This window comes from Pan paniscus, chromosome 1 (assembly GCF_029289425.2).
Source record: "Pan paniscus chromosome 1, NHGRI_mPanPan1-v2.0_pri, whole genome shotgun sequence".
Taxonomy (NCBI): domain Eukaryota; kingdom Metazoa; phylum Chordata; class Mammalia; order Primates; family Hominidae; genus Pan; species Pan paniscus.
The window spans coordinates 119,170,992-119,183,649 of NC_073249.2; the positions used below are offsets into that span (position 1 = coordinate 119,170,992).

Below are 12,658 nucleotides of genomic sequence, written 5' to 3' on the forward strand. Positions count from 1 at the left end.
AAACTGGAACATTTTAAGAATTAAAAATAAATTAAAATTGCTTTACCAAACAAATCTTGATTCTTTTCTTGCTATTTGAATAGGAATGGGGGGAAGTTTCACTCATGTAAATAAAAGGTAAAATTATGTTTTGTTAATGACTTTCTGCAGGGTGTGGAACATTTAAAGTTGGCTGTGTATAAAGCCATCTTGTTGGCATCTGCTCTTAGGGATCCCTCTGTCTTAAATCTCCAGAGAGGCAGAATGACATCATGGTTAAATGTGTGAATCTTGGCATCAGGATGTTCCGGGTCCAATGCTAGCTTTGCTACTTATTGGCTATTTGAATTTAGGAAAGATAGTTGAGCTTGCTTAGAGTCGGTTTCCTCATCTACAAAATGAGGTCAGTAATAGTAACACCTCAGAGAGGTTATGCGAATCAAATAAAACCATACATATGAAGTAGGTAGCTCAATAGCTAGTTGTCAGTGCTCATAATATAGTCAACAAATAGCTGTTGTTGCTGTTATTATCTGATCTCAGGCATGAGGTATGAATTTAAATATATTGCATTTTCCAGGGAGAGTTTCTAATTGTTCTATAATGGATTTTAATTGTTAAACATAAATCAAGGACTTTTTTTTTTTGGTTTTGAATGTGGACGGAGGCGGGGTGCTTTCTAGTACTCCTGCATTCTCTACATGGGTAAACCCAATCTGTCCTTCTGTATCACTTTATTCTTCCAAGGACATTGTTGGTGGCAGGAATAAATCTGAGTGACATGCCAAAATGGTAAGTGAAATTTTCTCCTCTCTCATCACTACTATAATGACATGGTTTACATCCCTCTTCACCTAATTTATTCATCCACCCACCTCTTCATCCATCCAGTTATCCATCCATCCTCTACCAAGTGCCAGGCATTGGAGTAATGACATGAATAAGGTACAATCTCTGTTTCCAAGGACCTCAAAGATAGTCAGGGTTGGGGTGAAAGGAGGTTGGTGGTAGTTGGGGTCTCAGACACTTAAAGAGATAATTATTCTGCAAAGAACTTAGTAAAACGATTGTGATATACACAGGATTACATGGAAAAAGGGACATCAAGGACTTCCCACAAAAGTTTCTTTGCATTGGATTTTAAAATTCACAATCTCTGTATAAAGAACTTTCTCCCTGGCAATTTCTTTATACCAACATGCAAATGGATTTAAATATTCTACAAATTAGATTAAGGTCCTTAGTTGTTGACAGGAATACACAGAGCTATTTAGCTTTTCCCTGTAAGTTTAACTTCCTTAGTTATCTTTAAAACATAACATATATGTGTATCACCACTAATGTTCTGGAAATGGATTAATGTCTAATCATGGCTTGAGAGCTGCAGAATGTTTACTGTGAACCAGACTTTGAAAAGACCCAGCTGAAGTGCAATTAACTCAGTGAGGTAAATCTTTGGAGCCTCATTTTCTGTGTGTGTTGGTGGGGTATATACTCACAGAGTGGGAAGAACACTTGTATTTCCATTTATTTCATTATTTCATTTATTTGGACATTGGTTAGTTAATTGGTCTTTTATTAATCCATCCCTTGTAACACATAGACTTACAGTCATGTTCTAATCCTCCTTTTAAAGCTGCTTCTTTGGAAGCTTTTTTTTTTTTTTTTTTTGACGGAGTTTTGCTCTTGTTGCCCAGGCTGGAGTGCTATGGCACAATCTCGGCTCACTGCAACCTCTGCCTCCCGGGTTCAAGTGATTCTCCTGCCTCAGCCTCCCGAGTAGCTGGGACTACAGGTGCCTGCCACCACGCCCGGCTAATTTTTTGTATTTTTAGTAGAGGTGGGTTTTCACCATGTTGGTCAGGCTGGTCTTGAACTCCTGACTTCAGGTGATCCACCATCCTTGGCCTCCTGAATTGGAAGCTTTATGTGTCATAAATTACCTCAAGTAAATTTCTTCTGTTAGATGGTAAGCGCCATTTAGAGTATGGGTTATTGTCATTGTTTTTGTTACCTTTATTATTATAATCAAGGACTTGAACATGTCAGAAGAGAAAAGAAATCCTGTGATCCTAACAAGACCCTGCTCATTTGTACCTAATTCCAAAATCTTTAAATTCGCACTGATTTGGGCACATTTATTAAAGGAACAGTTATTATAGAAATCTTACTCTACCCTCATTCTATCTCCCCAGTGTTTTTCTGGTATTTACTTTAAAGACAGTATCAAATTACCAGAAATGTAAAGCCCACATCCCTAAGGTGTATGTGAAACCAAACTACATTTGATTGTAGTTGAAGGAAATTAATCCAGCAAACAGTCTGGATTTCAGTTTGTGGTTTACAATATTTGTATTTCTGTATCTTCAATTCTTTCAGAAACTGATTTATCTTCAATAGGTTATGTACCATCCATGATTTACTTCTCTTATAACATAAAAAAAGAAATACAATGAGGAATAAAGACAAAGGCCGGGCGCAGTGGCTCACGCCTGTAATCCCAGCACTTTGGGAGGCCAGAGCGGGTGGATCACCTGAGGTCAGGAGTTCAAGACCAGCCTGGCCAATATAGTAAAACCCTGTCTCTACTAAAAATACAAAAATTAGCCAGGAGTGTGCCCATAGTCCCGGCTACTGGGGAAGCTGAGGCAGGAGAAATCACTTGAACCCGGGAGGTGGAGGTTGCAGTGAGGTGAGATTGTGTCACTGCACTCCAGCCTGGGCAACAGAGTGAGACCCCATCTCAAATAAACAAACAAACAAACAAACAAACAAAAATTAAGAGTTGGAAGAATAATAAAAAAAGTCAGTAAGGAGTGGAGTGACAATACAGATGGAGCAGGCAATGAATTAATGTGGCTTTCAGATCCTTTACTTCAGTTTTTTGGTACATTTGGCTGATGTAGAATGTCCTACGATGTAGGATATAATTTTGAACATGGCAAGGGACCTAGTATGTGATATCCATCATCTGTCATCCTTGTCTTTCCTGCAGTTCAGGATGCCACTTATTCCATTTCCTGTTTTCATACAGTGTAGGGCTGAAGCAAGATCCAAACAACACTGTGATACAAAAGAGAAACAGAAGGCAGCCTGCTCATCTTGGAGGGCACGGAAAGACTAGCGAGACACACACAAAAAAAGCAGGCCAGGCGCGGTGGCTCACGCCTGTCATCCCAGCATTTTGGTAGACTCTTGTGGGCGGATCACCTGAGGTCAGGAGTTTGAGACCAGCCTGGCCAACATAGAGAAACCCTGTCTCTACTAAAAGTACAAAAATTAGCCAGGCATGATGGTGGGCGCCTGTAATCCCAGCTACTCGGGAGGCCGAGGCAGGAGAATAGCTTGAACCCGGGAGGCGGAGGTTGCAGTGAGCCAAGATCACACCATTGCACTCCAGCCTAGGTGACAAGAGTAAGACTCTGGCTCAAAAAAAAAAAAAAAAAAAAAAAAAAGAAAAGAAAAAAGAAAAAGAAAAAAGCAGATCTTTTTTCATGTGACTCTTATGCCTGTTACAAGTAATGCTGGCAAATCCTTCCTGATCTTTTCACCACCAGAAAGACAGGATAGAAAGGCAGAGAGGGATGGAGGGAGAGCAAGAGGGTTAACATAACTTGTTCATTTATTTACTCACCAAACTAATATTTATTGTTTGTCATGTGACAGGCACCAAGGTTGGTTCTGGGAATTTGAAGATGAATGAGTTACCACCCTTGCCTTCAAGGTGTTTCAGTCTAGCAGGGAGAACGATGTTTAAACCAGTAATTAAGCTTGATACGGCAATTATTTTAATGCTGAGCCACAGCTCTGAACAGAAGGGGCGCAGATGTGGAGACACAAGCTCATCCTTTTATTGAGTTCCCTAATAAAGAGCAAGATGCTTAACTCTGTTGATCTCTAGCTTCTTCATTAAAATGGGTGGGAGAGCATCTTCTCACTTGCAGACAGTGCATGTAAAGTGCCCAGAAGAGTGCTTGACACATAGTGGGCATTCAGCAAATGGTAGACTGTGGATGTACTACAGGGGCTATGAAGGACTCAAGGGCAGTAGGACCATAGGAGGGGTCCTGAAGTCACATGTCAGATATGCAAGAAAGAACTTCTTGCACACCACAAGAACACTAGGTAACAGGATTAGCAAGGAGTTGCCACTGATGAGTTGGTCCCTATTTCCCAACTTGCCTTCACTAGGTGGAACATTTCCTTTAAGGTTGCAAAGGGAGGTCAGTGCGATGGCTCACACCTGTAATCCCTGCACTTTCAGAGACCAAGGTGGGCGGATCACTTGAGTTCAGGAGTTCGAGACCAGCCTGGCCAATATGGTGAAACCCCATCTCTACTAAAAATACAAAAATTAGCCGGGTGTGATGGTGCATGCCTGTAGTCCCAGCTACTTGGGAGGCTGAGGCAGGAGAATCGCTTGAACCCAGCAGGTGGAGGTTGCAGTGAGTGGAGATCGTGCCACTGCACTCCAGCCTGGGTGACAGAGCCCTGTTCCCTGCACTGGACCCCACTCCCTCTCCCTTGTCCTCCCCAGCCTCTGCCTCCTGCTCTCACTTACTGCTCTGATGACCAGCCAGGGCAGGCCTGGAGGCTGAGGTCAGTGGTTTGTTGGGACAAGGGCTGGGTCCCAAAAAGCCCCACAAAAATTAACCAGGTGTGGTGGTTTGTGCCTGTAGTCCCAGCTACTCAGGAGGCTGAGGCAGGAGAATAGCTTGAACCCGGGAGGCGGATGTTGAAGTGAGTCGAGATCTGCTGCACTCCAGCCTGGGTGACAGAGTGAGACTCTGTCTCAAAAAAAAAAAAAAAAAAAAAAAAAATTGTAAAGGGAAAAGACTGTAATTTTTTCCTTTAGTAAGGATAACTCAGGTGAGAAGCCCATTGCATTTTTATTGCACTAATTTCTGACACTTAAATGTCTTTCACATGAGTCACCTATTGGCACTTAGCTCCTTGTTTACCTGAAGAATCCTGTGTCTCCACTAACCTCCTTCCCTTCTAGGCCTTCCATATATTTTCCTGTTGCCTTTCTATCAACTCTGTGGTTTACTATATTTGAGAAGCATTATGTTTTGAAGTCATATATTACATACAGAGAAGTGAAATAGAATATTTGGTCGTTGTTGCCACTTGTGAATGAAAAGTGGCTACTATTGGGTAATATTTATTGAGCTCTAATTATCAGGCACCACACATTCTATGCATTGTATCAGTGCTTCTTGGCTTTTGATGGAAATACATGGGATATGGAGATCTTAAAATTCAGGTTCTGGTTCATTCAGTATGAGAGTAGAGGCCAAACGTCTACAGTGCTGACAAGTTCAAGGGTGATGCTTCTGTCCACAGGCTGCATTTTGAATAGCAAGACATTGTACCATTTGATCCTGACAACAACCCTATTAGTTAGAAATTACTTCTTAGGGCCAGGCACGGCGGCTAACGCCTGTAATCCTAGCATTTTGGGAGGCCGAGGCGGGCGGATCACGAGGTCAGGAGATCTAGACCATTCTGGCTAACACGGTGAAACCCTGTCTGTACTAAAAATACAAAAAAAATTAGCCGGGCGTGGCGGCCGGCGCCTGTAGTCCCAGCTACTTGGGAGGCTGAGGCAGGAGAATGGCGTGAACCCCGGAAGTGGAGCTTGCAGTGAGCTGAGATCGCGCCACTGCACTCCAGCCTGGGCGACAGAGCGAGACTCCGTCCCCCACCCCCCCAAAAATTTATTATTTCGTATCTATGGAAACTGAACCGTAGAGAATTTATCCAAGGTCATGTTGCTAGAAAGCAGTACAGCTCGGGCTCTAAATCCAGATTTGCGTCCTGGGATACTGTATAATATCTGGATTTTGGAAATATTCTCCAACATCCAAAGGTGATCTGATGCTGCCTGAAACAAAATTCATAGTTTTAGTTTAAATTTTGACCCGTTTAATGAAATTTCTTTTTAATTTCTCTTTATGAAAGACTGTGTTAAATGGTGTTTCAAATGTGTTGGATTTTGCTTCTAAAGGTATGTAGAGTTTAGTATGATTTATTTGCCAAAATTATGGCCTAGGAAACGTCGTGCTATTGATGGAATCCGCATTGAACACAAGAGGAAATTGCTAGGGAAGGATGCGCGTGAGGAAAGGAAATCCTCAGGCTGATTTATTGTTCAGCGCTGAGTGTAAACAGTGTGCTATCCTTGTCACAGCCAAACGAAAAAGGACGCAATCACTGTCCTAAACAGATCATTCTTTTAAAAATAATATTTTGGCCTGCTTATAAAGTATGGTTCGTAATAAAAAATTTGGGCTACAGAAATATAATACAATTAAATTATCCAAACTCCCATCTTTTTGTTTGTTTGTTTGTTTTTTGAGACAGAGTCTGGCTCTGTCGTCCAGGCTGGAGTGCAGTGGCTGGATCTCAGCTCACCACAATCTCCGCCTCATGGGTTCAAGCGATTCTCCTACCTCAGCCTCCCGAGCAGCTGGGACTACAGGCGCGTGCCACCACGCCCGGCCGATTTTTTGTATTTTTAGTAGAGACGGGTTTTCACCGTGTTAGCCAGGATGGTCTCGATCTCCTGACCTCGTGATCCACCCGCCTCGGCCTCCCAAAGTGCTGGGATTACAGGCGTCAGCCACCGCGCCCGGCCTATTTTCTAATTTTAAGTGAATGCATCTCAAAAGGGTGACGAAGGACCACATTCCTATCGAACAGCAAGAATTCAATGTGGCAATATCTTGCCACAAATAATTTAAACATTAATTGTGGTTTTGAGGGGCAGTGTGCAGTGGGAGTAAAAGGGGTAGGGTTTAGAGTCTCCAAAAGATTTACTTAAGAAACACGAATGCACTGCTTGTGCACTGCGCAAAAGTTCTGGGGTCAAGTTCCAACTTTCACTAAGGATCCCAGAACAGCCCGGCAGGAGCTGCCCAGGGCTAACGCGCTTTGCTCTCAAACCCGGCCGCCAGTCGCCGACGCATGCGCAGTCTAGCACCGTGGCACAGGCCTTTCTCAAGCAGGTTTTTGTGGGGTCAGCAAAAGGGCCAGAACAGCAACGGCGAACAGTTCCGAGCCTGACAGTGCAGGGGGAAACCAGCTCCAAGTGAAAATTACCTCGCGAGGAAATAGGCTCAGGGATCCGGGCGGTTTCCGCAGGCGTCTCCACACACGCACTCTCACTCACTTTCAGGGTGCCAAAACACCACTAGGGGCAACTAAGAGGAATAGGCTGAGGAATCATCTATAGAGAATGGAGGGGATAGAGCTGCAAGGGGCGAGGGGGCGATGATCTCTAAAACTTTCAGCGCCGTGCACTACTGATGCTCTGGGCACTTTTTTCATTGCTCTGGGGAGTCTGGGTGCCCCAATTAATCCGTCGCTCCTTTGAGCATTTGTTGTTTAGGGGGTCCTGGGGGACCCCATCGTATTACAGTATTCAGCCACACTCCCGGCAAAGCCGGGAAGCCGCCCCGAGAGAAGACCCCAGGACGCCGGGGGCTGCGTGAGCCCCGCAAGGCTGCAGGCGGGGGCGCGGGATCCCCTTTCTGGCCGCCGCCCCCCTCCGCCGGCCCCTCCCCCGCGCCCCGCCCTCGGCCACCGACCCCAGCCCCGGCCGCCGGCGCGCTCCCACCCGCGCGTCTGGGGACTTGCGGACCGCAGCGAGACCGGCCGGCGTGCTGGGCATGCTCAGTGGCGGGCCGGGCGCTGGAGTCGGAAGCCTGTGCGCGGCAGCCGCCGCCGAGCCGGCCGGGGCGCACGGAGAGCGCGCGGGACTCGCTGCAGCGGCGGCCGGGGCGCGGCGCACCCGGGCCGGGACCGGAGCCGAGCCTAGCGCGGCGCCCGCGACCCGTCAGCCGCGGCTCCTGCTCTCTCGATCCCGCGCGGGGAAAGGGCCGGCGGCTGTTGGCGTCGGCGGGGCGCGGAGGAACCTCGGCGGCGGCGGCGGCGGCCGCATCTTTGCCGCCCGCCCCGGCCCAGCCGCGTCCCGGAGCCGTCGGGCATGGAGCCGTGGAAGCAGTGCGCGCAGTGGCTCATCCATTGCAAGGTGCTGCCCGCCAACCACCGGGTGACCTGGGACTCGGCTCAGGTGTTCGACCTGGCGCAGACCCTCCGCGATGGAGTCCTGCTCTGCCAGCTGCTTAACAACCTCCGGGCGCACTCCATCAACCTGAAGGAGATCAACCTGAGGCCGCAGATGTCCCAGGTAAGGAGGCCGGCGCGGGCGCCCCGCCTCCAGCCGGCAGCTCCCATTAATCATGCGGCTAATTTCTTTGTGTAAATGCAAACGTCTAGGTGCGCTGAGCTTGCCCTGCCTCCCAGCCTTCTGCTTTGGGACCACTTCGGCACCACTTTGGCATTTCCTACCTTGGCTTGAAATGGTTTAGCTCCTCAAGCTGAATGCGAAAGCTTTGCGTCCGGAGATGGTGTGAGGATTTCGTAAAGGCTTTCTGTGAGGCGGGAAAGAAATAAGTTGTCTTAGGGTGCCCTTCACCTACTCTGCGTGTGTGTGGCGCGACAAAGGGAATTTGATCAAGCTCTTCTATAATAACGAAGGGGAGGGACGAAACGAGGTGATGGGGTAATTTGCCTTTAGTCTCTTCTTTTGCTTTGCGTCTTGTACTCATGTTTTCCTGAAAGAGGAACCATGACATACAGGAGGACTCGAGGAAGTGAAGGGCGTTTGGTCCCGTTATCTGTCCAGGAGTGACATTGGTCAAAGGGAAGAACAGGGAGCAGAACCCGGAGGCCGCCCCCAGGGCCCCTGAGCCGGTGGCCAGCCGGCAAGCTCCGGTTTACAGCTCTTCCTAAACCATGTGAGAAGGAGCGAGTCCAGCCTCTCTCAGCAGCGACAGGAAATGAGAAGTTTCACTAGAGATTCCGCTTTCCTTCCTAAAGTGCCCTGCTCAGGTGCTGTGGTGCCGGTCGGCTCCTGGGGCTGGAGCTGCCTCTTTGAGGGTTAAGCCAGACACCTCTGGAAGGTTGGGTGCACCCTAGAGTCAGCTCAAAAGTCACAGTTCAGTGGAAGAGTAGTTTATTTGTCCTGTCGGAAAATTTTTGTACAGAAGGATGTTAAACTCGGTTCAGAGCCTCTTTCTCTTTCAGAATGTTAAAACAAAACAAAAAACCAAACTGCTTTCAACTTAAAAGGGAGAGGACAGAGCCCTCTCCATGACACATTTCAGCACTAATCCTCTATGACGCAGAGCCTCAGCTACTTAGCAACCAGAGCAGCGCCTTTTAAGAAGGAACGGACTTTATATGATTTAATAAGTATGTGTTTAAAGTTAGAGCACACACAGTCATCTCTGATTCTTGGTGTCAGTGTTTCATCAGGGTCCCCTGCACTTCAGATTCTGCATTCCTTGCCTGTTTGCCTTCAACCTGCTGATGGGCAGTCCCTAAGAAAGAACAGGCATGGAAGTGGGGAGAGCCATACGTATTTGAAAGTGAGGTAAATTATTTTATACCCCCATAAACATGCATGGTGATTGCTACCTCTAGGTACCCCTTCAGAGTCGTCTCAACTCTGGAAATTCCTTTGAGGGGTTTGGCAGACTTTTCTATTATGGTGGGAGCTGCAGTTAGCTACTCTCACACATCCCCATTTTCCACTTTGCCTGTAGCCTCAGGAGGCAGCGTGGGTCAGGATGCCTTGGCCCACCAGTAGGGAGTACAGTACTGTGCACATTTCCTGGAACTTGTTTCCTGGAACTCTCAGCAGTTGCTCTCAATAATCACGTTTTCTGGACAGCTGAAGACCTTTTTAAACCTCGAAGCCTTTATTTGAATGCTAACAATGGATGAGAATCGTTTTGAATGTGTTTCACTCTTCTCTTATGTTAGATGTAATTTAATCTTTCTGATGACCAAAGATTGTCATTATAAGCATCATTAATGAAAATTGAGCACATACAATGCTCTAAGAGTTCTGTTCCCTAGTGGGGGTAGCAAAATGAGCACACCAGGATACTTGCCCTAAAGGAATTATTACACTATGCTATCAGATGGTAAATCACTGGGTTATAATAAGGTAAGTAGGACAGCTAATGACCTTCTTTGTGCCGTTGCACTTTTGAGTTCTTAAGTCTGTTCAACCTTGAGGTTTCTGGTTCCAAATTAAGTACAGTTTCTCCTGTAATGTCCTATGAGAGGGTGCTTCCCTCAAATGTGAATCCTAGAAGGCTAGTACCTGAGCCTGGTGATGTCTGTTTTTGCTTTCCTCATGGTTCTTGGCCTCATTGCAGAGAGGCAAGGCTGCTGAACAAGTGGATGCTAGGCCGATGAGTTTGTATCATGCAGGTTGTCATTAAATCCTTTAATGAGACTTATGAAATGATTTTATGAAACAACTTGACGTATTTAACATGCTTATAGTGCCTAGCACATGTACGTAATAAATGTTTACTATTAGCAAAATTATGAAAAACATTTTTTCTGCTATTGTTATATTAAGAGTAATAGGTTCCAATAGAAATTTTAAAACAATTGTAGAGGCCTACCGGTTCCTTTGGGCTGATAACCCTAGACATTTTGCCTCTAACTACTCATCTCTTTCTTGGGAAAGGTTCTAGCTGTAGTGAATAAACTATTAACCTGGTACAACCCTGTCATGTCCCAGCAGAATGTATTCCCCTGGAGTTAGAGATGTCATTACTAGTACTTGTGGCGTTTTGGTATGTCTGAGAGTCGTTCTGTCTACTTAGATTCTGTTGAAGATATTAATTTGAAATAGACTATTTTTTATAGCACATGATCTCCTAAGCTGAGAAATAACTGGAAGCTGTCACTTCTGACTTTTGTGACATATTGAGACTGTAAAGAGCAGATGTTGACAAAAGAAATTTTAATTTATTGATGTTTTGTTTGTAGCCTGTTTAGCTTTCCTGAAAGAGGCTATAAAATGACCAGCCTTTTAAAATGAGTGTTTATTCCAGTGAGTGGGATGCCTTTCTATTCTCTGTTAGCCTTCTGCCTTGTTTGCATTTAAAAAAATAAATAACTGCAAATAATGACTGCTCAATTATAGGTTTGAATCTTGGAATCTTAATAAGTTAGTTGATTATCTTTCAAAATAAAAGCATGGATGGGATCCCAGTTTTCTTACTTATTGTTCTTTCTGGCTGTTGACATCAGTTTGTTTTTGATCTTGCCATCTTGGTAAGAGGATGATCTTCAGTTCAAAAATAAGTATATTTTTTCATGCTGATTTAGCTTTTGTTTTTATTTATGATAGGTTAAAGAGGTAAACATTAATCATATTTAATTATACATTTAACATGTTCCTCTTATTATATAATACAGTTAAATAAAATGCAGTTGGCCAGTGAATATTTAAGAAATTTTGTGTCTGTATATGTTAGATTTTAGTGTCTATATTTGAGATTTATTTTTCATCTGAAACAGTATTCTAGCCAGGACACAAAGCATGTGAATGATTCTGGAAGAGAAGAGCCTACTGGTGATAGCTGTACTGGGTGGGCGGCACATGCTGGGGTTGGGGCGGGGGGTGTGCCTGTGGAAGGGCATGAGTTATTGGCTTGATGTCACTTTTAGTGGTTAAGAAGATCTTCATGAATGCCTATAACCACCCCTAGATCTATCATGAATGAGAGTACCTTAGTCTTAGTTTGAAACTTAAAATTTTGCTTTATACTATGCTTTATAGTAGGGGTAATACATTCAATGAGTTTAGTGGCCACTATGGACAGTGTATGTAAACTTTGAATTGTCTAAATGAATAATTCAGACTTCAAGGATTCCTTCAATGAATATTTGCTTGGTCCTACTATGTTCCAGGCACTGTTTTAGACACTGTCTTGGACAAACTCAACAAAGTCCCTGCCCTAAAGGGGTTTGGATTTTAGTAGAGTTGAACCATAAATAAATGACTGTATAATTTATTTATATATTTATATTTTTACATACAATTTATTGTATATAATTATTTATATATTTATCTATAATGTGCTATGAACCCATTTGAAGCTGAGTTAGGAACTAGAGAGAAATGTAATACAATTTTATAGAAGGTAGTCAAGAAAGTCCTCTCCAAGGGAGTGACAATTAGGTGGGACCTGAAGCGAGTGAGGGAACACAGGAATGTCAATGTTTGGAAAAAAGAATATTCCTGGTGGAGGGAATACCAAGTGCGAAGCTCCTGAGGTCATTAAGTGGCAGGCATACTGGAAGAACAGCAGGGTCAGTGTGGTTGGAGGAGAGTGAGTGTGGGAAAGAGTGGGAAACGTGAAGTCAGAGAGAAAATGGAAGCTCGATTTTTAGGACTTGTGGGCCACTTTAAGGACTTTGGATTTCACTTTGAGTGAAATGAGAGGTCAACAGAGGGATGAGGAGAGGAGTGACATGGCCTGATTTACCTTTCTTTTCTTTTCTTTTTTTTTTGAGACAGAGTCTTACTGTGTAGCCCAAGTTGGCGTGCAGTGGCCTGATCTCAGCTCACTGCAACCTCCGCCTCCCAGGCTCAAGAGTTTTTCGTTCCTGAGCCTCCAGAGTAGCTGGGACTACAGGCACATGCCACTACTCCCGGCTACTTTTTTGTATTTTAGTAGAGGGGGTTTCACCATGTTGCCTAGAGTGGTCTCCAACTCCTGAGCTCAGGCAGTCCACCCGCCTTGGCCTCCCAAAGTGTTAGGATTACAGGCATGAGCTGCCACGCCCAGCCCTGATTTAC

At 44.9% G+C, this 12,658-nt stretch overlaps 1 protein-coding gene and 1 long non-coding RNA gene across 4 annotated transcripts in view; one reads left to right on the plus strand and one right to left on the minus strand.

The window, feature by feature from the left end:
* The window catches only part of LOC130541681 (uncharacterized), a 29,877-nt gene extending 21,481 nt beyond the window's left edge, over window positions 1-8,396 (minus strand). The window contains exon 1 of the long non-coding RNA XR_008955763.1: window positions 8,335-8,396. This is a non-coding gene — a long non-coding RNA (uncharacterized LOC130541681). The remainder of the gene's footprint in view (window positions 1-8,334) is intronic.
* The window catches only part of VAV3 (vav guanine nucleotide exchange factor 3), a 400,971-nt gene continuing 395,917 nt past the window's right edge, over window positions 7,605-12,658 (plus strand). For 2 of the 3 annotated variants that reach the window (XM_034932393.3, XM_003822235.6), the window contains exon 1: window positions 7,605-8,173. In XM_034932393.3, coding sequence (XP_034788284.1) covers window positions 7,970-8,173 — 204 coding nt within the window. In that variant the 5' untranslated portion in view covers window positions 7,605-7,969. The remainder of the gene's footprint in view (window positions 8,174-12,658) is intronic. The other variant, XM_055115325.2, reaches the window with a different exon arrangement.